At 39.9% G+C, this 24,530-nt stretch overlaps 1 protein-coding gene across 1 annotated transcript in view; it reads right to left on the reverse strand.

The window, feature by feature from the left end:
* Positions 1 to 2,625: 2,625 nt before the first annotated feature.
* Positions 2,626 to 24,530, reverse strand: part of LOC101889182 (CD2 antigen cytoplasmic tail-binding protein 2 homolog) — a 115,397-nt gene continuing 93,492 nt past the window's right edge. The window contains exon 3 of the mRNA XM_059129942.1: positions 2,626 to 2,748. Coding sequence (XP_058985925.1) covers positions 2,641 to 2,748 — 108 coding nt within the window. The 3' untranslated portion in view covers positions 2,626 to 2,640. The remainder of the gene's footprint in view (positions 2,749 to 24,530) is intronic.

Genomic DNA, 24,530 nt, shown 5'->3' on the forward strand with positions numbered 1-24,530 from the left:
GAATGACGAATAGTAACGTGTAAACTGGTAGATTCCTTTACGAAAATCTGAGAGCGACAACGCTACGCAAAAATATAAAACAATGGAAACATGATATAACCAACCAAAATAGTATGTTGATGGTATCGATAGGAATATAATTGTATAATTGTTGAGTTATGCTATGTTCTCATTGCACTTTCAATCAAGTTTTTCGCTCTCAGAATTAGGTACACGAATTAACCCGTTCATATGGCACGATTCGTAATTCATAGTAAAATAATTCATTTTTTCAAAAATTTTGTTTGTTGATTTTAATGGGAATTTATACGAAAATACATGAAATTCTCACTAATATGAATAGAAGAAATTATTGTTTTTCTCCCAAAGATTTATTATATCATTAACTTTACAATTTTCATTCATGTTTTCAACTTTTTGTGTAAATGTTGACATTTTGAAAGTATTTTTGTATTTTTCTATTTTTAAATTCTGCTGGAGAGAGTTGTCAAACATTTTTTCTGCCGATACAAAAATTTTTAAAATATTTCCTCTTTTGTTTCCAGCTTTCTGTGGAAATTTCAACTCGTGGCAAAATGTCCACCTCGGATGAAAGAGAAAACAAAATTTACTTTCGAGTTTTGCCTTATTAAAGCGAAGATCATATGTTTTATGATTTATGTGTTTGATTTCTCTTTCGAGACGAGCTTAATGATCTGAAATTTGCAGTGATAGTGTCTATCTGGCTTTCCTTTTCACTGCAAATTTCAGATCATTAAGCTCGTCTCGAAAGAGAAATCAAACAAAATTTACTTTCGTTTGAATGTACATACGCCATTCAACATTGTAGTTTTCATTCATAATTTTAAGTCTTCCCAAAATTATGTAAAATTTCATTAAATTTGTCTATTTTGAATTTTTAATTGTCATAATTTATTTTTTCGATAAATGCTCTCATTTGTTAGGGATGGTACACATTTCATCTTAGTTCTGAGAGTGATTTGAATGGAACAAAGAACAAAAATCTTTGTTCGCTCAGCAAATTTTGTGTGGTGAATTAAGTAGATATTTCTTAATTAATGGTCGAACAAGGAATAGAGAGCAAATCACGTGCAATGTGAACTTAGCATTATTTTCCCACTGCTTAATAAAGTGAAGTAAAAAGAAAACAAAGTATTTTTCTTTTATATTAAACAGGGGTTGCACAGAATTGATTTATTTATTTGAAAGTATTTTGAAAATGTTATAGAGGGTTTTAGTAAAAGTACGTAGCTGTTGATCGCTCGGCTGTCCAATTAAAAGAGAGCGAGTCAACTTCAACTACTTTCTTTGGTAGCCAAAAAACCATCAAACCAAAATGTATATAATATGCATAAAACATATGTTTGCATTATTGCAATTATATACATTCCATTTTTGCATCATACTTGTTTGATGTCATCGACTACCTAAGCCAATCATGCTAATTCTCATTTCTTTTACATATTTATTTGTAATATGAAGGGCTTAGGCATACATCGGTCACACATAAATATGTGCAGTTGGTTGTTCCCATTGTTATTAAGCAATAAGAATAGCAAAGCATGTTGGTGAGGGGCTCGCGACGCACAAGCAAGCATCAAAGCGACCATCAGTGATCGATGCGAGTGGTCACCAAAGAAAAGGTATTATTTGGCTACACTCGTGATAATTAGTATACGTACATTATAGTTTTAAAAATTAATATAAAAGTATGTATGTAACTAATTAATTGAAAAGTAGTATAGAATAATGGAAATTAAATTAAAATGAAAATAACATAAATTAAATTGAAAATAAGTGTAAATAAAAATATAAATCTTAATAATGATTATAATAGTATTATTAAAGAAAGATAATAATAATAATAATAATATTAATAATAATAATAAATTTATATGAAGGGTTTGATGAGGTTTGCAATGATGATGATGGTGTTGTTGCCATTTGTGAGTGGTGAAGATTCTTGTGGTTTGATGATGTTTGTTATATACATTTTCATCAACAGCAACATTTGTTGTGTTCTGCTATGTTCACATTGCACTTTCAATCACTTTGTTCGCCCCATGGTAGAAGGATATAGGTAGACGCTTCGACACAGCTGCTGGGACAATGAACTGTCAAACCAATTTTGGAATCGAAATTGTTCAATGAAAAAATTACTCAAATTTGTAAAAATTGTTAAAAAAAAATGCATATTATAACAACCTCCGATTGGCGTTGTGTAGGAAAACATATACAAATATACCTATTTTTGAAGATATGTTAAAAAAATTGGCATATCAATGCTCCTAAGCGTTGATGGATCTACCTGTATTCTTCTACCATGGTTCGCCCTCAGAATTAGGCATGAAAGATGAATACAGGTAGATCCATCAACGCTTGGAAACATTGATATGTCAAATATTTTAAAACGTTTTTTTCAATAAGTAGGTTTTTATGTTTTCATATACGAAGTTGTTACAATATGATTTTTTCAAAAAAAAAAAAAATTCCAATTTTAATATTTTTTCATTAACGATTTTTAATTCCAAAGACTTTATCAACAAAATAAACGATAATAAATCGTCTGTATTGATGGAATATCGAACTTTGTGCTATGCAAACTTCCTCATGCTATAGTAAATCTCTTTACTTGCATTTTTAACAATTGAACTGATTCCAATTAAAAAGAAGACTGCTTGTGAACGGGTCTCCGATTACCGTCCAACTTCGCTTCCGCCCAAAGTGGGAAAAATCCTGGAACATATTCTGAAAGACAAAATTAAAAATGAATTTACCATCGATCCCATTTCAAACTTCCAATTTGAGTTTCAGAAGCAACATTTAACACGTCACGCTCTTCTAAAATTTCAAAGTGATTTTACGTCAAATTAGCTTTATAGTAGCTATTTAGCTACAAATTAGCAAATTAGTAGCTATTTCTTTGGATATCGAGAAGACGTTTGATTCTGACCGCAATAAGGGAATCGTATACAAATTAATTAATTTAGATCCCTTTCTCATTAAAACCATTCGAAGTTATTTATTTTTTTTTATTTATGTTCAATTAACACAATTACATAGCCCATTGGGCCATGGACGGTTCCAAAAACTTCTATACATGACTATTCTAAAATTATTTATAGTATTCTTAATTTTAAGGATCTTAATTAAAATTATTATTAACATTAAAACAAATTAACAAAAATAAAAAAATAACAATTGATTTAATAATAAGGTGAATCACTATGCAAGAGAAATACAAAAACAAACACAAGAAAACCATGAACATTATGAAACAATATTTTGATTCTAGTGATCATATAATTTACGCTTATAACAGACAGGAATATTTTTGTTCAAATAAACAATACTACTTCGGAACATGGTTTGGTACAAAGCGGAGTCCCACAAGGAAGTGTGCTTACTTCTTTCCTGTTCTAAATTTTTCTTAATGGCAGTACTTTATGCTGACGACTTCTTGATTTACGCTCATAGTACCTCATGGGAGAAGCTTTACAACATGAATTCGAACATATAGAGCGTATTAATCAATGTTATCAGACATGGGGCATCAAAATTAATGCGCCTAAATCCGAAACCTACTGTATCAGGAATGCATCAGGAAAATGCCCGAAAGCAACCAGCTTCGCAACCAGATTCGATGCATTCTTGATGGCTTCGAAACCCCCTTCAAACAATGCATACAATATTGGGAATCACTTTTGACAAACTCAACAAGCTCAATCCAAAGAAAATATGAAAACCCCATGAAAGTATCTGCAAACACGTACATATATATAACACCACCATTTTGCATATATGCCTTAAGCCTAAGTACATAAGAAGCTTGAAGTCATGGCTAGGCATAATAATGTCAAATTATAATGGAAAACTACGGCTGGATTTTAGTGCGGCTCTGTAATCCCTTTGTGAAATGTCACAAAATATGCCTAGCCATGACTTCAAGCTTCTTATGTACTTAGCCCTTTAAACCTCCAAAGGCAGTTCGTTGAAAAGTTAGACTCTCACTGCAACGTTCTGATGAACAATATCTATCATTTAGAACGCCAGACTTCTTGGTCATAAACATCATACCTGTCAGAATCCATCGAATGTCTGCCAAATAGTACATCAGCGCAATTTTACATCAAGTCTACCCCGTGCACACATAGGGGAAAAATGGGTACAAATATTATATATTATCTGTGATATTTTTTAACTATTCTCAAGCTTTCGCTTAATCAATTCTGCGATATATTATGTTATTTTTATTCAATAGAAAATTTACTGTCATTATCAACGATTATGTTGTTGTTGTTGTAGCAGCTCATACATCTGTGTTCGTTTGGTTTCCATTTTCTGACTCAATTCAGGATGCAACCTGTATGGGTTGTGTCCATAACGAGACTGGTATTAGGTGAGTAGGCTTGGCTGGGCAGCGAAAAAGGTGCAGCATGTCATGTGGTCCTGTGCCACATGCTGGGCAGATGTTTTGCACGTCGCCGTTAATCCGGGTCCAGTAGGAATTTAGGCGGCTGCACTATACGGATCGTAATTGAGCCAAAACTACTCGTGTTTGTGGGGGCAGCTATCGTTCTTCAGCTGCGACGGGAGGGGGATGGTCTCCTAGCACAGTATTTACTCTATATCCTTCAATGGCTTCTGAGACCGCATCAGAGAGAATACTATTCAGTCCCGCTTGATAGGCCTGTTGATCTAGAGGCTCTCTCTTATACCTCTGTACCTCTCTCTCTAGATCATGAAGGTTTTTCCTAACGAGCCTGGGCGGAGGTTGCCTATCCACAAGATGGTGATTTGGATGGCTTTGTCTATAACACCCAAGCAGGTATTGCATTGACAGCATTTTGTTATGCTGTCGCACCGGTAAGACCTTCGCCTCCTCATGTAGGTGATCGACAGGTGTCATGAGAAGGCACCCTGTTGCGGTTCTAAGGGCGGCATTCTGACAGGACTGCACATTTTTCCACTGCGTAGCACTGACGTTGGCGGACCACACCGGAGCCGCATAGTTTACCACAGACCGGCCTATCGCGTTGTAAGAGGTCAACAAGGTCTCCTTATCAGCTCCCCAAGTACTGCCGGCCAGAGACTTGAGAACCTTGTTCCTACTTCTAATCTTGTCGCAGATAGCTGTGGTATGCGCGGACGACTTAAAAAGGCTATCGAATGTGACCCCTAATACCTTGGGGTAGTTGGTGGTCGGAATAATTGCACCATCGACCTGCACATTCAAGGATAGCCCCATCTCCGCAGTCCATGTGGTGAAAAGTGTGGCGGTCGACTTAGTTTCGGATATCTTCATATTCCTCGCAGTGATCAACAAGGTAAGCGTTTAACCGATCGCAAATGTCATCAATAATGGGTCCGGACGCCACGAGCGTACAATCATCTGCGTACGTTATAATCTCTATGCCGTCTGGAGGGCGTGGAATGTCAGAAAGGTAGAGGTTAAACAGTTCCGGAGATATCACCCCACCTTGGGGAACTCCCTGTTCAACTCTACGGATGCTCGACTTTTTGTTTATGAATTCCACGTACGACTGGCGTCCACACATGTAGTTTACTATCCAACGTTCAAACTTGGCCGGAGGGTGGTGCGCTCAATGTCCTCGAACAGTGTGGCATGATTGACTGTATCAAAGGCTTTTGATAAATCAAGTGCCACCATAACTGTTCTATCGCACGGCCTGTTCTGGTTGAGACCTCTGCTGACATGTATGGGAATGGCGTGTAAAGATGTTGTTGTGCTGTGCAATTTTCGGAATCCCTGTTGATGATCGGCTACTGGAAAACACTCTCTTATGCTGGGGAGGAGTAAAGCCTCAAGCGTCTTTGCTACTGGTGACAAAAGTGATATCGGCCTGTATGAATCACTTTTGCTGGCATCCTTGCCTGGCTTCAGTAGCGGGACCACCCTGCCCATTTTCCGGGCATCGGGAACTGCTACTTGTAAGATACTCAACTCCTGGTTCATCCAGTTGCTTCAACATCACCATTGAGATTCCGTCAGGACCAGGCGCTTTGGATGACTTTGCGCTTCTGATGACCTGTGCAACATCTGCCAACGTAAATTGTGGTGGTACCTCCTCGGCTGGAAGAGATCGTACACGGCGTAGGATCCTTCTCTTCGCCCTGTCACTCTCGGGGTGGTCTACAAACTACTTAAAATAACACGCGCACCTCTTCGGATCTGTCACTTCTACGCCGTTGAATGAGACAGACGCTGCCTCTGCTGGGAAATTTTGTCTTATTTCAGGTATTCGACCATAGCGAGCGGCTGCAGCTTTGATGATGTCCCGGAAACACCTATCCGCTACCTGAACATCAGATGGGTTGGGCAGTTCTCTGAAGCGGCGATTGGTATACTCTCTGAATCCTTGTCAATTGGCTTTCCCGTGGTTAAGGAAAGTGCGGCGTTCAGAGTCAATGAAGTCGGGTGGTCTGTTGATGGCGATAATAATGGGGAGGTGGTCTGAGCCTAGAGAAATGACTGATTGCCAAGTTACGTCATTCGTCAGACCTGGGGACACGATGGATATGTCCAGAGAACTGTGGCAGTCTCCCCTTATTCTGGAGGGCGCGTCCTCATTCACTGTGCAAAACGTGGAGCTATCTATTTGCTCAGCCAGCGCCATGCCTCTCTAGGACGGAATGCCATAATTCATGATGGGCATTGAAATCCCCTAGCACCAGACGGTTATTGCCTACCAGTAGTGAACTGATATTAGGCATGTAACGTGAGGCACAGCTATTTAACGGCGGAATGTACATGTTGAGCACCTCTACCTCGGCGGTTCCACACTTGACCGCTACCCCCATACATTCCATGTACGGGTCACTAGAGTCAAGCTCAGGCGAGATAGGTCTGTACTGGACAGAGTGGTGCAATAGGAACGCTAATCCTCGGTATATCACAAAGGAATTATTTACAAATTAATTAAACTGATCGTTGATCCATTTCTGGTCAAGATTTTTTTTAGATTTTTGGACCAATAGAAGAATTGCTTTCATTATCAACGATTATGTGTCAAATCTTGGCGTAATTGAAAGTGTTGTACTCTTTCAAAACCCATCCAAACGCTTTCCAAATCTAGCCGAACACAACAATCATCTTTTGAACGAGATATATGCTGCTGAACAAAATCAAATTACCTTTTACCTGTGGGAATTCCAAATGAAAATCTTGACAACAGTCCCAGCTACTACATACGACCGGTTTTTGTAACTCCCGGAACACATAGGTGATAAATGAACTGATAAAATGAATTCTGTGATACTTATTTATACGTTTACATTCTTGCAGTTCTGGAGCAGACAAAGCCATTTCTTAACCATGTTCATTAACCCTATAATTACACAATTTATTTTAGCACAATTTACAAGTTATCTTTACACATCCCACTTAATTGTTCATAATCACTAAAATTTCTTTCACAATTTACCTTTATACCCTCCACCATAGTATGGAGGGTATATTAAGTTTTTCATTTCGTTTGTAACACTTCGAAATATACATTTCAGACAGCACAAAGTATATATACTCTTGAACAGCATCAAATTCTATGTCGATTTAGCAATATCCGTCCGTCTGTGGAAATCGCTCTAGCTTCCGAACGAAATGAAGTAATTTAGATCATTTTAGCGACATTATTTACCAGAATTGTTTCAAATTTGTTATTTGAAGTTCGTAATGAATACTACAGCCTATGACAGAAAATTGTCTGTCCAGGTCCATGTTTTATTACACCCATGGTACCTCCCTATATTCGGTATTTTGATGATTTTAACGACATTGTTTACTGGAATTCTTTCAATTTTTGTATTTGAAGTTCGTAATGGATACTACAGCCTATGCCAGAAAATTTTCTGTGCAGGTCCACGTTTTAAAACCCCAATGGTACCGTGTAACGCTGGAAGTCGGAACTTTTTCCGGCTCCACATCCCGATACTGTGCATCGACATAATTAATTACTATTATTAAAATGAATTTTTTTTTTTATATTTGAATTGAATATATGAATTTAATGAAACATACATTGTTTGCCATAACTTCTATACGTCCCTAAGGTTTTATTGTTGCGGACGAGGATTACTGCCACAACAATTATCAGTAGCCAAAATTGTCAACAACTTGTTTACGCCGATGATCCAAATGTCTCGCTGGAGAAAAACAAGTACCAACAACATGCATATGTAAGGCATTCTCCAGCGATGTAAAGGAGTAAACAACTTGTTTATGCAAGTGATCGCGAGAAAAACACGTAGCAACAACATGCATGTGTAAGGCATTCCCCAGCGACACCAAGGAGTAAACAACTTGTTTATGCAGTGATCGCGAGAAAAACAAGTAGCAGCAACATGCATGTGTAAGGCATTCCCCATCGACACCAAGGAGTAAACAACTTGTTTATGCAGTGATCGCGAGAAAAACAAGTAGCAACAACAGGCGTAGGTGGAGCGCTTTGAAGCGCCGCTAAAGTGTAAACAACTTGTTTATGCAAAGGAACTGCGAGTAAAAGGTAGCAACAACATACGTCTGTAGGGCACCTTTAAGCAAGCACACCGTCCTGATCCCTATAAAAGGAGTGGCTCGCTGTGAGTGGGGATCAATCAAGTGAAAACCGGTAACACGAGTGCGGGAACTGAGAAGACCGTGATACGATACCCAAGGAGGATACCAGGTAAGACTCTCGGACACAAAGCCTCAAGAGTGAGTTTCCCTACGCCACTCAGAGAAAGGGTCCCAGTTCCTAAAAGTCCTCAGGTTGCTCCGCAGAAGAGTGAGTTGGAAAAGCCACTCTTGAAAGGAGGGACAACACCAAAGAAATCTATTCCCGTGAGTTCGACAGCCACGGGAGACCGGGTACCCACGGTTCCAGAACCTAACATAGGACCCCCATAATAGAGCCAGTGAGTTTCCCAAGCCGCTGGAAGCCAGAACCCCAGAAGCAGCCTCCCATCAGGAACTTGGCAGGACATGTCGCCGGACGATCGTCGAGTTGGCAGTGCGGTCGACGTAGTGTGCGCACTATAGACTGTTGTCGCAGGAGCTCGGGAAACGAGCGCCGGACTCGTCTAGATCGAGGGGAGACGGGTCCACCGAGAGCATCCAAATCCCTCAATTGAACACATCCCTTCATATGCAACCAAACAGACTGGTGGCAACAATCGCGATTGGGCAAATTCGGATTGCGGCCACAGTCGACACAGGAGCCACAACTTCCTTCATCAGCGAAACCTGTGTAGCCACATTGGGGAACTTTGTTAGCAGAATACCATTTATCGCTAGTGTGACGCTAGCAGATGGATCGCAGCGTCAAATCCAATATGCGATTAAAGCCACCATCGATCTTGGCCACCAACTGGTTCCTTCCTGCCTTTTGCTAATGCCGGATGCTACCGAGGACGTCATCCTCGGTCTCGATTTTTTGATCAAGGTAGGGGCTCGACTAACGATGGCCGGTCTGTCATGTGTGTTTGCGGTCGCAGGTCAAGGGAGAGAAGATCTTGGGCATGTGGAACAGCACCACTTGTATGTGTGACATTATCGACCCACATGGCAGTCGAACCACACGAAGGAATCTACGAAGGAATCTACGAAGGACCGCTTACCGGTAAGTGCTACATCCAGTCAAGATCAACAGAAAATACAAACGTTTCTGGACAATGAACTTCAACAATTCCGTGATATTCATGGACCGACAACTGCAGCTACTCATCGCATCGCTATGACAGACGATCGACCGTTCAAGTTGCGGTACGCCACACGTAACCCTGCCATGCAGGGGATCATAGTCGCAAAAATCAGCGAACTTTAAGCGGAAGGTTTTATCGAACCATCCCGAAGCCCATACAGCTCCCCGATTACTCTCGCCCAGAAGAAAAATGGCAGTTGGAGATTGTGCATGGATTTCCGACACCTTAACTCCAAATCCGATCCCGACGCATATCCGCTTCCACGAATACAGGCGATATTGGACCGGCTCCGAGAGGCCAAATACGTCAGTAGCATAGATCTCAAGGATGGGTATTGGCAGATACCATTGGAAGAAGAGAGTCGGAAGTATACGGCTTTCACAGTCGCAGGCCGGGGTCTGTTCCAATGGAGAGTTATGCCTTTTGGTCTGCATTCCGCACCAGCAACATTCCAGCGTGCCCTTGATAGAGTCATCGGACCGGAAATGGAGCCGGTTGCGTTTGATTACCTAGATGATATCATTGTGATCGGGAAAACCCTTGATGAACACCAGACAAATCTCCATGAGGTGTTCCGAAGGCTCCGAGCGGCTCATCTTCGTATCAACCCGGAAAAGTGCTAATGTTTCCAGAAAGAAGCCAAATATTTGGGCCATGTAGTGTCAGGAGAAGGGATACGGACGGATCCAGAGAAAATAGCAGCGATACTTGATATAAGGCCACCACAAAATCTGAAGGAGTTGCGACGTTTCTTAGGCACCGCTTCCTGGTATCGTCGTTTTGTACCTGAATTTGCCACTTTAGCCCATCCATTGACATCCCTATTGAAAAAGGGAAAGCACTGGCGGTGGACGGAAGATCAGCAGACAGTCTTTGAGCTTCTGAAGGCACAATTAACGCAAGCCCCGGTGCTGGCCTGTCCCGATTTTTGCAGAACCTTCTTGTTACAGACCGATGCCAGTGACTGTGGCCTAGGGGCAGTGCTCACTCAAGAGTTTACCGAGGGAGAACTAGTTCTCTATGCACCTTGAACGGCGCGGAACGTAACTATTCTGCCACCGTGAAAGAGTGCCTGGCAATTGTGTGGGGCATCAGGAAAATGCACCAGTACTTAGAAGGGTACGAGTTCCAAGTCGTGACAGACCACTTAGCCTTGAAGTGGTTGAACTCAATCGAGAATCCCACCGGCCGATTGGCAAGATGGGCGTTAGAACTCCAGCAATACAGATATACGATACAGTATCGCAAAGGAGCTCTAAATGTAATCGCTGATACCCTATCTAGGAAATCCTTGCAACGAGCTGTAGCAGAGACCGGAACAGAGTGCACATGGATACAGTCAAAAAAGGAAGAAATCGAAAGAAGCCCGAAAAAATTTCCGGACTATGCTGTAGTCGGCGGACAACTCTACAGACATATTCCGGTGCACCCGAACGACGTCGACAACACGCCTTGGAAGCTGTGTGTCCCCACCCAACTGAGATCGCGAGTCCTTCATGAAAATCACAGCCAACCCGCTGCTGGTCATCTAGGGATCCGGAAAACGGCGAACCGGATATCCGAACGATACTTTTGGCCCGGAATGACGAGGGACATAACAAAGTTTGTGCGAAGCTGTAAATCCTGCCAACGTTACAAGCCCAGTCAGCTGGCGCTTGCTGGGGAAATGCTCATAAACATTCCGGATGAGCCCTGGGCTACGGTCTGCGCTGATTTCGTGGGACCGTTGCCGCGGACGAAGCATGGTAATACAGTGCTACTAGTTTTCATAGATCGTTTCTCCAAGTGGGTGGAATTAGTTGCGTTACGTAAGGCTACCGCTGGTGGAGTCGTCAAAGCTTTCCGAGAACGGATTGTCGCAAGATTCGGAGTGCCCAAGCTACTCATCACGGATAATGGAAGGAAGTTCACTAGTCGGGAACTAGGAAAATACCTACAAGAAGTCGGAGTGCGACATCAATTTACAGCACCGTATTGTCCTCAAGAGAATCCAACCGGGCAAATCGAACCGTCAAAATGATGTTGGCCCAAATCTGCTGTAATCAACACCATAAATGGGACGAATTTCTTCCGGAAGTAAACCTCGCTGTAAACACCAGCAAATCAGAAAGCACCGGTTATACACCATCCTTTCTTGTACAATGCCGTGAACCACGACTTCCAAACGCTTTGTACGATGAGGTGACTCCGGGCACAGGAGTAGCTAAGAAAACTCCGATTGATAGAACAGATGAACATCGGGAAATTTTTAGATAGTGCGTAACCAACTTGGCCGCGTGGGAGAAGACCAAAGGAGATACTATAACCTTCGCCGACGGCCATGGAAACCCGCGGTAGGAGATTTGGTTTGGGTTCGGCAGCATCCCTTATCTAAAGCCGTTGAAAACTTTGCGGCAAAATTAGCCCCGAAATATGACGGGCCGTATGAAGTACTAAGCTTTCCATCTCCGGTCATCGTGAGCGTCCAGGGTAGGGAGCGGGGCGACCTGAGAGCGGCACATCTTAAACGGGTAAATAATTCTGGTACTTTTCTTTCTTCTCCAGCTTCAAACGCCAGACACCAGCAAAATGGAGGAGCAACCACCCACTGTTGAAACCAAAGCCTTTTACAAACACCAGGGGCTGGAAAGCCAAACGGAATCCGCAATCCTAAAGAGTCTTCCCACCCACATGTCGTTTGAATCTACAAAGAAACCGGTTTGTGTTGTACGACCGATGATAAGGCAGGTACCATCCACAGCTGATTTGCCGTCCAGGGCAAATTCCGCGTCCCGGGAAGCTCTCGTGGGAAACACCGATGACTTGGTAACACCACCACGGGTGAGGCGAGCGCAATTTAGCCCCACCACGCCGTCTCCCATAGTGTCCCCATTATCATCAACCATCATCATCGAAGATTCCATGGACGGGATCACTCCTGAGAGGTTTTTCACCGGACTACCATATTCCGACACAAGACAAGAGGGGGTATTGGAGACAATAGAGATTTCGGATGATGAAATAAGCCACGAGCTGGAACCCACCAGTCCCGAAAACCCGACTTCACCCAGATACAACGAGTCAACGGAAACCGATTTCTCCGAATCCGAACCAGAGATTGGGTACGTTCATCCTAGAAATCCGACGTCACCTAGATATGCGGATTCCACAGAGACCGAGTCGGAGCCAGAGTTCGACATTACCCGACGTAACCCCCGTTTGGTACCCACAAGAACCGTAGTTACGCCCAGCGCTCAATTGAGAAGCGTGATTGTGGTACCCGACCAACGAGACCAAGGATATCCTTTTGCGTGTCGCGTAAACCTTCCAAAAGATGTCCAAAATGGCCTACAACGCCATATTAAAATGGGTATTAATCTGCGCATACCGCGCAAACAATACAAGAGGATGGTAAACATACAAGGCCGTCGTTATCGTCTTCTGGTGATTCGCCAAGGGAAAGTTTTTGTGAAGCCCTGTTAATGACCTTCTCTCAGAGGAGGGGGAGCAGTGTAACGCCGGAAGTCGAAACTTGTTTCCGGCTCCACATCCCGATGCTGTGCATCGATATAATTAATTACTATTATTAAAATGAATTGTTTTTTTTTATATTTGAATTGAATATATGAATTTAATGAAACATACATTGTTTGCCATAACTTCTATACGTCCCTAAGGTTTTATTGTTGCAGACGAGGATTACTGCCACAACAATTATCAGTAGCCAAAAATTGTCAACAACTCGTTTACGCCGATGATCCAAATGTCTCGCTGGAGAAAAACAAGTACCAACAACATGCATATATAAGGCATTCGCCAGCGACACCAAGGAGTAAACAACTTGTTTATGCAGTGATCGCGAGAAAAACAAGTAGCAGCAACATGCATGTGTAAGGCATTCCCCATCGACACCAAGGAGTAAACAACATGTTTATGCAGTGATCGCGAGAAAAACAAGTAGCAACAACAGGCGTAGGTGGAGCGCTTTGAAGCGCCGCTAAGGTGTAAACAACTTGTTTATGCAAAGGAACTGCGAGTAAAAGGTAGCAACAACATACGTCTGTAGGGCACCTTTAAGCAAGCACACCGTCCTGATCCCTATAAAAGGAGTGGCTCGCTGTGAGTGGGGATCAATCAAGTGAAAACCGGTAACACGAGTGCGGGAACTGAGAAGACCGTGATACGATACCCAAGGAGGATACCAGGTAAGACTCTCGGACACAAAGCCTCAAGAGTGAGTTTCCCTACGCCACTCAGAGAAAGGGTCCCAGTTCCTAAAAGTCCTCAGGTTGCTCCGCAGAAGAGTGAGTTGGAAAAGCCACTCTTGAAAGGAGGGACAACACCAAAGAAATCTATTCCCGTGAGTTCGACAGCCACGGGAGACCGCGTACCCACGGTTCCAGAACCCAACATAGGACCCCCATAATAGAGCCAGTGAGTTTCCCAAGCCGCTGGAAGCCAGAACCCCAGAAGCAGCCTCCCATCAGGAACTTGCCAGGACACGTCGCCGGACGATCGTCGAGTTGGCCACACAAGTGAACCAGCCTGAATTTACGACTAAAATAAAAACAAGTGAAATAAACCTGGGTATCTCTCACAAGACAAAATCTGAAACCTTCTCCTTACTCAAGTCGCTGAAATAAACAAATTTCTGTGACGCACCTTGGCCACCGCGAGCTTATCCTAGCAACGGCGGAAATCGTGTCGTTACAACCTCCCTATATTCGGTATTTTGACGATTTTATCTACATTTTTTTCAAGTTTCGCATTTGAATTTTGTAATAGCTTATGACAAAAGTTGTTTTGCAGGTCCACGTTGACGTGTAGACCTTAATATAGGGCTTCATTAGGTATTTTTAAGATTTTAACAGAATTTTTAACAGATTTTATTTTTTTGAAAATAGCCAAATTTGTACCAAATGGTGGATGGTATTCCAAGTTCGGCCCGGCCGAACTTACAGCTTTTTTACTTGTATTTTATGTAAGATTTCGACCTAAATATTATATATGTTCACAATTTATATATAACTAGCACAAAATGTCACCTTGTTCAAATATATTTATTTTAGTATTTAAGTGTTAGCTAGTGTTTAAGTAGTTTTGCAGATATATATTCCGCACGCTAAAATATATACCGTGATCAAGTCTTAACATCTCTTTTCACACTTGTTTACATTTAGTAAATTCCTGTTTATTAACTTTGCATAAAGCATTTACGAACTTGAATGTTGCAATATTTACACTGAATAATGAGATTTTATTACCCACCACCCTGGAAAGGAGGGTATATTAACTTTGTCATTCCGTTTGTAACATCCCTAAATATTCTTCGTAGACCCCATAAAGTAAATATATTAATAATCAGCATAAAATTCTAAGTCTATATAAAGTTGTCCGCCTGTCTGTTAAAATCCCGATACAGCTCACATTATTTGACGTAGGGAGCCAAAATTTATCAGAACAATTTGTGTTGTGTCTAGGATGGTTGGGTTCTAGCTCGCGTGACGAAACATTGTATGTATAGGTCTACGTTTTGGCAAAGCCCCAAAACAAGGGTACCTCCCGTTATTCGGAATTTCGATGCAACATTTTTCACGGATTTGCCTGAAAATTGGGGCTTAACTCTAGTTTAGTAAAAACTGTTCATTTTTTTCGAAAAATTTTCCAGTGGTAGGCATTTTTACCCTGATCCCGGGAAACTATTTTTTTCTTGGGGGACGGACCCGGGACCCTAGATTTTTGACCCGAAAATCCGGGTTCAAGACCCGGCCTGGACACCGCCCCTATTAACCGATATAGACAATATAGGCATCGTTAGAAAGCTTATGAAAATACTTATCCAACAAGTGTTCACATTATGGTAAGTGGTCACGGTTCGGAAGTTATAGTCAAACTATCGATTTTTGGACCAGGATTTTTTATAAAACCCCCCAAAAAGTCCAACAAGGCCTCATTATGGGGGTCAACAACATTGATGCCAAATTAAAGCTGGCACTCTTACCTTTCCAAAAAGTGCTAATACCTTTACTGAGTCGAGAGATATGGGTCTTTCCATCCGCATAACCCGATTCTAACCAGTTCATTAAAATTATGTTTTCAATAAAAAAGGCTTATTTCGCGTAGCCGTTGTTGGATTACAAAAGCACCACATTTAGAAAACTTTGGTTCGCGTTAGCCGGTGTACATGGCAGAAGAATACAGGTAGATGCATCAACGCTTGGGAGCATTGATATGTCAAAAAATTTTAAATGTTTTTTTCAAATATAAGTAGAGTTTTATATGTTTTTTTTTATATACTACGTCATTCGGAGGCTTTATAAATCGCGTTTTTCAACAATTTTTACAAATTTAAATAATTTTTCATTCAACATTTTCAATTCCAAAATTGGTTTGACAGTTCATTGTCCCAGCAGCTGTGTCGACGCGTCTACCTATATTCTTCTACCATGCCGGTGTAGGTGTAACATACAACGTTTACATTATTGTGGTAGATGACATTGTGGCATATATACATACCTGCACGCATATTACTCGGCCTTGTGGCTCGTCGGTGGGGGGGTTCGTTGGGCATGAATATACCTAATACCACTGTGCTACAGAAATTCAATTATTTTGTGCGTGCAAAAGAAAAGAAATATCAGAAGAAAAGCAACATAGATTGAGCAGGAAAAGGAAATTTGATACCTATATGGTGATCGAAAGAGACAGTTATAGAGATGAAAAGGTATATAACAGATAGCTACATGTGATGAGAAGAGAAAGCATATGGGAGAAAGTAAGAGAAAGCAGATATCAAAAGTCTGAAGCAACATGCTGATATTTGGTGCTGTAATTGCCCTCCCATCCATTGTCATAATTAAATAAACAAGTCCACAATAGAGAGTTCATATATGACCCCATGATGACACTACCAACCTCTTCAACGACTAAAAAGAATCAATCAGATTATCTTCAGGAGTATATTCAGAATGCATGTTGAATTTTAATTTCAATAAAAAGATGCATACGTATTTGAAAATGTAAACTTATATCTAGCAAAGAGATAAATTTGATATACCTATTAACGCTAGATGCAAAAGTGGAAATAATCTATTTTGGTAATAGTGATTTTATCATTGACAATTGTCAACATTATAGAAATCACAACATTATCAAATGTAAACAGAATGGAATAAATAATTTCAATAAACGTAGAAAATATTTATGAGTTAATAAATATTATGAATGAAGGATAACTAAAGCACTTAAAGTAATTGGGTTTAAGTTGAATAAAAAAATTAAAATAGGTTTATGCTTAAGGTAGGGTGCAAAAACAATAATAAATGTAAACAAAGAATTAAATTATAGATAAATGACTCACAAAAGAACTCATATATTACATTCACGTTCATGATTGTTCTCTTTTTCTCTCTATACTTTTCTGATATTAAGGTTACCAACTCACATAACTTTTGACTTGGTAACGAAAACCAAATGTTATGTTGGGAATGAATAGTTTACTATTGGTGTCAAATTTGTTTCTCAAATAATAACTGTTCAAGAAAGAAATTTGATCATAGTCACCCAATACATGCAAAATTATATCAAAAAGGAAAAAATCATTTAAGTACTCACTCAACTCTCACGATCCCACGACGAAAGTACTTTCGCAGAGATTATGATGGTGACTGCTCTGCTGCTGCTGGTAATGGAGTAATACAAAATTTTGCTATTGATCTCTTTTTTTTTTGAGGGTGCTCTGTTATATTAAGAGAACTAACAGAAACTGTTATAAAACTTCATTGGTTTTGCAATAGGAGAATGTTGATGTTCTCTTTATTTAATATCAATGCAAATTTGCCAATTTAGGAAACATTCACTGTAATCATTATCTGATACCCAAGCTAACGCCATTTTAATTATCTTAATTACATGATCATTATCATGTAGTTTTGCTTGGATATTAGACTATGATTTGCAAAACCAACGGTATTAAATTTTTCGGGTTTTTACACGTTTTACGAATTCTTTTGCACTTCTTCTTCTTTTTAAGAAGATTAATCACTAATCATTTTAAGAGCTATATTCACTTAGTAAACTAAATTAATTTTTATGCAAAATATTTAAATTTGATATTTTTTTAAGTATTTTGGTTATAGTTCACTCAGTTGTTGTTGTAGCTGATTTTGTGAATTGTATAGTATTTCGCATATGATTTTAACAAGATTCAAATCAATTTGGCCACCACAATTCCTGGTCTGCGTTCGTGTATTTCCGGACTCTCATTAGACGACTCTCTCTCTCTCTCTCTTTAGACGACTATATCTAGTAAAATACTCCACTAATCTTCGCCTCGGACCACTGATGGATTTTGCTGAAACTTTGTTCAGAAATTATTATAAGCACCGGTTAGCAACAGGCTGCCCACGGTGTCAACGTTTGGCGATTGTAACACAACGAACACATGTAGTTTCATAAGAATCGATCGAACACGCAAAACAGCAGGAGAATGACTGATCGATAATATGATAACTTTGCTTGAAATTTCTGCGTTATGCTTTCTATCGTATTCTAATAAAAGCTTTGGTGTTTAGCTGGCAGAACTCTAATAAAAAGACATTGCATTTAAAAAACATTGTAACAAAAAATGGGAGAGTAAAGCAATTACCGGTACAGAGTTTAACTTAGAGATGAATTCATAATTTCTGATCATATATGTATGATTTCTGATGTAAATAAAGGATGTAATAAAGGAGAAAATCTCAAGCACCGGCCCAAGGCCGGCTATTTACAAAAAGTGTCAAATTTAGAAAACTTTTGTAATTCCAACGACGGCTACGCGAAATAAACCTTTTTTTTACTGAAAACATAATTTTAATAAACTGGTTAGAATCGTGTTATGCGGAGGGAAAGATCCATATCTCTGGACCCGAAGAAGGTATTAGCAAAAATTGTAGCATTTTGGAAAGGTAAGAGTGCCAGCTATAATTTGGCATAAATTTTGTTGACCCCCATAATGGGCCCTTTTTGGGGGTTTTATAAAAAATCCGGGTCCAAAAAATCGATAATTTGACTATAACTTCCGAATCGTGACCACTTACCCCATCATGTGACCACTTGTTGGATAGGTATTTTCATAAGTTCACAAGTATGACCACTTTGTACTGTTGTTCGCCGTTCGCCGGCGTATGATATAGAAATAAAGCTAATTGAGTTCGCGGCGTCCGACGACGATATTTTCGACCGCGCCGTGATTGTGTGCATTTCTATATACACATATGGTTCTTATTTTTGACGACGTACATACGCCGCGAAAAATTCGTCGTTCGCTCCAATTGTGTTCCTGCCGGCGAAAATTTCGTCGGACGCCGCGAACTCAATTAGCTTTATTTCTATTTCATACGCCGGCGAACGACGAACAAAATAGTACAACGTGGCCATACTTGTACAAATTTTATGTGCTTTAAGTTACTTTTAAAGTTAAATGGTATCGTAACAATTTTTCTTTTGTTTTTTTTTGATTTTTGGGTAGCTAGATTTCCTATTTTGTTGATTACAATAAAGTAGTCCCAATATTTGGCAATCTTAAAAATGCATTTCAGGGGTAAACTATTTAAGAATTATTAATAGCCATGGTAGAAGAATACAGGTAGATGAATCAACGTTTGGGAACATTGATATGTCAAAAAATTTTAAATGTCTTTTCAAATATAAGTACATTTTTATATGTTTTCTTATACGACGTCATTCGGAGGTTATTAAAAACGCGTTTTCAACCATTTTTGCAAATCTAAATAATTTTTCATTCAACATTTTCAATTCCAAAATTAGTTTGACAGTTCATGGTCCCAGCAGCTGTCTCGATGCGTCTACCTATATTCTTCTAACATGTTAATAGCATTTTGTTAAGTTCATAAAGGTTGTTTTACATTATTTTCGAAAAGAAAAATTCCCCTCCGTTATTTTTAAAACGCCCTTATGGTCTTATTTTTAAAATTCTAGGATGGATTTTTTTAAAGATATAACTTTTTGTTTGTTTCTTTTTCTACTGGTAGATACTGGGGATAGCGTAAACTATTTTTTATGTGTCCTTTATTCCTTTTGACCGAATGTAAGAAGGCTAGAATAGAACACAATTGCTTCCATTCTCTACCCTACTAGAAGGGCCAAATGTAAGAAGGCGAGAAAGGGACCCCTCTCTTTCCTTAAGTACTACAAAGCTAATATATCTTAACTTAATGGCAGCCACACAATTACTATTACCTATATTTATATTGAATGGATAACATTACAGGGTTGGTTGTCATTTCATTCAAGTGGTCTTGTATATCTACTGAGCGCATCGATATCTGTGCGTGTGGGTCATAACCTTTATTATCTAACAAATTATCGTATTGGTCAGCGCACATGTTCACATGTAATATTTGATGGCGGCTGAGAAATGTGTATTTTTAGAATTTATGTATTTAATTATTAGATTTTCACAGCGGCAAAGTATTTTCTACATTAATTTATGGATATATGTATATATTTGTTAATTTGTGTGATTCTTCATTTAGTATTATTTTCATACCCTCCACCATACTATGGAGGGTATATTCACCGTGTCATTCCGTTTGTTACTCCTCGAAATACTCATGTCAGACCCAACAAAGTATATATATATATAAATATATTCCTGATCAGCGTAAAATTCTAAGTCGATTTAGCGATGTCCGTCTGTCTGTCTGTCCGTTTTCGTATAGCCCCCATATAACAGTACCTCCCAATATTCGGTATTTTGATGATTTTAGCGACATTATTCACCGGAATTGTTTCAAATTTGGTATTTGAAATTCGAAATGGATACTTCACCCTAAGACAGAGAATTGTCTGTGCAGGTCCACGTCTTCGTATAGCCCCCATATAATGGTACCGCCCAATATTCGGTATTTTGACGATTTTAGGTACAATACCCACTGAAATTGTTTGAGATGTGGTATTTGAAGTTCGTAATGGATGCTACTGCCTGTGACAGAAAATTGTCTATGCAGGTCCAGGTCTTCGCACAGCTCCGATATAACAGCAACTCCCTATATACGATATTTTGATAATTTTTAACATTTTAACAGAATTTTTTAAGGATTTTATTTTTTGTAAATTTCCAAATTAGTTCCAAATGGTGGAGGGTATTATTATTTTATTCTTTTATTCTCCTTCTTAACTTGTTAATTACTAGATTTTCCTAGCGGCTCAACCGCACTCAAAAGTATGTTCAAAGTATTTCGTTTTTGTGCTTATTTAGTTTTGTTTTTGTGTTCCTTTTTATTTCATTGTTTATTATTATTCAATTGTTTGTTTATTATTATTGTGGTTCTGAATGTATGTACTGTGATTTATAAGTTACGTTACTCGTCGCACTAATTACGAACCCTTTTTTCAAAAAAAAAAAAAAAAAAAAAAAAACATCATTTTTATCAAACCTGTATGTGAGTCAGACAAAATGTGTATAATCTGCTACACAGATTCCACATAAGAAGACAATTGTAGGACTTGCTATGCAACTTTGTTTTACGCCGTTATTTACAGAAACGTTTTTGTAAAACTGTTCTCACCATAAATCTAAGTTGTGACACTAGCATATGTATCCGGCAATATTCTGACTTAAGCTTTTAAAAAAACTTTATTTAATTCGAAGAAGGATCGTAACAAAAACAATTTTTTTTTTTTTGAGTTTTGGGTAGCTAGATTTTTTATGTTGCTGATTACAATAAAGTATTTCCAATATTTGGCTATCTTAAAAATGCATTTTGTTAAGTTCACAAAGTATGTTTTACATGATTTTCGAAAAAATTGCTTGTTTATCCAATAAACTAATCAGATTTACTTAAAAGCTAATGTAGTTTTTACTAGCTCTATTGCTCTTATTGAACTGATTATTTCTACACATTGCAAGATTTATTTTTCTCCAAATGTCGACAACATTAAGCTGCATTTTTACGGTTGGGTTTCAAATAAACTCCTTATTTGATGGTATGTACCTATTCTTTCACTGTAATACTCGTATTACGTCAAAGTTTGGTATGTGATTGTTACGCTTACACTGTTCTTCAAGTGTATTTTTTGTATATTGTATTGGTTGCGCATTTTAATGTCTGAATTATGTCCCGAAATTGAAGGGGTTCTAAAATTACAGAGAAGCATTAGAGCCCAAAGTATTTGTTGCACAAAGATTAACAACAATAAATATGAGTATTAGAAAACACAACAAGTATACAGGCGATCATGGTTCAATGAATTAAAGGTAACCTCATTTCAAATAAGTATTCCCAGCTTTGCATTTTCTGTAATTTACCTTTTCAAAATTCACTTCATAGAAAACAGTTCCCATCTCCGATTTTGTATATATACTACGGAATTATGAATATAAATTTTAACAACATGTTGTCAAAAGTAACAATTTTAAAAAATTGTAAACATATGATTGCATGACTTAACCTCCTTAGTTCTACGATGCAGGCGATACTTACGTATTACGAGTAAGGCACTGGCGGCTTATATTTCAATAAAACATTTGTTTTAAATAAAAGACTCTGTCGGTATGAATTTATATTCTTTTTATTACAACATTTTTTTAGTGAATAATTTTTGTCTTATTGGTGTCGTGAACCAGGAACCTCAACATGCCAGCCCCCTTTGAGTGGTGCCCCTTAATGTGTGTAATCAGTAGAAAATAGGTAATAGGTAAATTCTCTCTTTGAATCTGTTCAACTTATTTTTTTGGAAAGAAATACACAAAAGCAACAAATGTGTAACCATACTAAATTTTTTGCCAATTCATCATATATTGAGTCACCTCTAGTGACAAATGACCACCTTTAGTTGAACATTTTTTAAAAATTTCCAAATTCGTTGTAAATGGTGGAGGGTATTCAAGGTTTCGCCCGGCCGAACTTACTGCTTTTTACTCTTTTGTTGTTGTTGTAGCAGCGCATACATCCGTGTTCGTTCTTTTCCATTTTCTGACTCAGTTCAATCAGGTTCTGCCTCTAAGTCCAGTCTCAAAAAGGATGCAACCTGTATGGGTTGTGTCCATAACGAGACTGGAGTTAGGTGAGTAGGCTTGGCTGGGCAGCGAAATAGGTGCAGCATGTCATGTGGGCCTGTGCCACATGCTGGGCAGATGTTCTGCACGTCGCCGTTAATCCGGGCCCAGTAGGAATTTAGGCGGCTGCACCATCCTGATCGTAATTGTGCCAAGACTACTCGGGTTTGTCGGGCAGCTCTCGTTCTTCAGCTGCAATGGGAGGGGGATGGTCTCCTAGCACAGTATTCACTCTATATCCTTCAATGGCTTCTGAGACCGCATTAAAGTGAATACTATTCAGTCCCGCTTGATAGGCCTGTTGATCTAGAGGCTCTCTCTTATACCTCTGTACCTCTCTCTCTAGGTCATGAAGGTCTTTCCTAACGAGCCTGGGCGGAGGTTGCCTATACACAAGATGGTGATTTGGATGGCTTTGTCTATAACACCCAAGCAGGTATTGCATTGACAGCATTTTGTTATGCTGTCGCACCGGTAAGACCTTCGCCTCCTCATGTAGGTGATCGACAGGTGTCATGAGAAGGCACCCTGTTGCGGTTCTAAGGGCGGCATTCTGACAGGACTGCACATTTTTCCACTGCGTAGCACTGACGTTGGCGGACCACACCGGAGCCGCATAGTTTACCACAGACCGGCCTATCGCGTTGTAAGAGGTCAACAAGGTCTCCTTATCAGCTCCCCAAGTACTGCCGGCCAGAGACTTGAGAACCTTGTTCCTACTTCTAATCTTGTCGCAGATAGCTGTGGTATGCGCGGACGACTTAAAAAGGCTATCGAATGTGACCCCTAATACCTTGGGGTAGTTGGTGGTCGGAATAATTGCACCATCGACCTGCACATTCAAGGATAGCCCCATCTCCGCAGTCCATGTGGTGAAAAGTGTGGCGGTCGACTTAGTTTCGGATATCTTCATATTCCTCGCAGTGATCAACAAGGTAAGCGTTTAACCGATCGCAAATGTCATCAATAATGGGTCCGGACGCCACGAGCGTACAATCATCTGCGTACGTTATAATCTCTATGCCGTCTGGAGGGCGTGGAATGTCAGAAAGGTAGAGGTTAAACAGTTCCGGAGATATCACCCCACCTTGGGGAACTCCCTGTTTAACTCTACGGATGCTCGACTTCTTGTTTCAGAATTCCACGTACGACTGGCGTCCATACATGCAGTTTACTATTCAACGTTTCAAACTTGGCCGGAGGGTGGTGCGCTCAATGTCCTCGAACAGTGTGGCATGATTGACTGTATCAAAGGCTTTTGATAAATCAAGTGCCACCATAACTGTTCTATCGCACGGCCTGTTCTGGTTGAGACCTCTACTGACATGTGTGGAAATGGCGTGTAAAGATGTTGTTGTGCTGTGCAGTTTTCGGAATCCCTGTTGATGATCGGCTACTGGAAAACACTCTCTTATGCTGGGGAGGAGTAAAGCCTCAAACGTCTTTGCTACTGGTGACAAAAGTGATATCGGCCTGTATGAATCACTTTTGCTGGCATCCTTGCCTGGCTTCAGTAGTGGGACCACCCTGCCCAATTTCCAGGCATCGGGAACTGCTACTTGTAAGATACTCAACTCCTGGTTCATCCAGTTGCTTCAACATCACCATTGAGATTCCGTCAGGACCAGGCGCTTTGGATGACTTTGCGCTTCTGATGACCTGTGCAACATCTGCCAACGTAAATTGTGGTGGTACCTCCTCGGCTGGAAGAGATCGTACACGGCGTAGGATCCTTCTCTTCGCCCTGTCACTCTCGGGGTGGTCTACAAACTACTTAAAATAACACGCG

The sequence above is a fragment of the Musca domestica genome, unplaced genomic scaffold, assembly GCF_030504385.1.
Source record: "Musca domestica strain aabys unplaced genomic scaffold, Musca_domestica.polishedcontigs.V.1.1 11, whole genome shotgun sequence".
NCBI lineage: Eukaryota > Metazoa > Arthropoda > Insecta > Diptera > Muscidae > Musca > Musca domestica.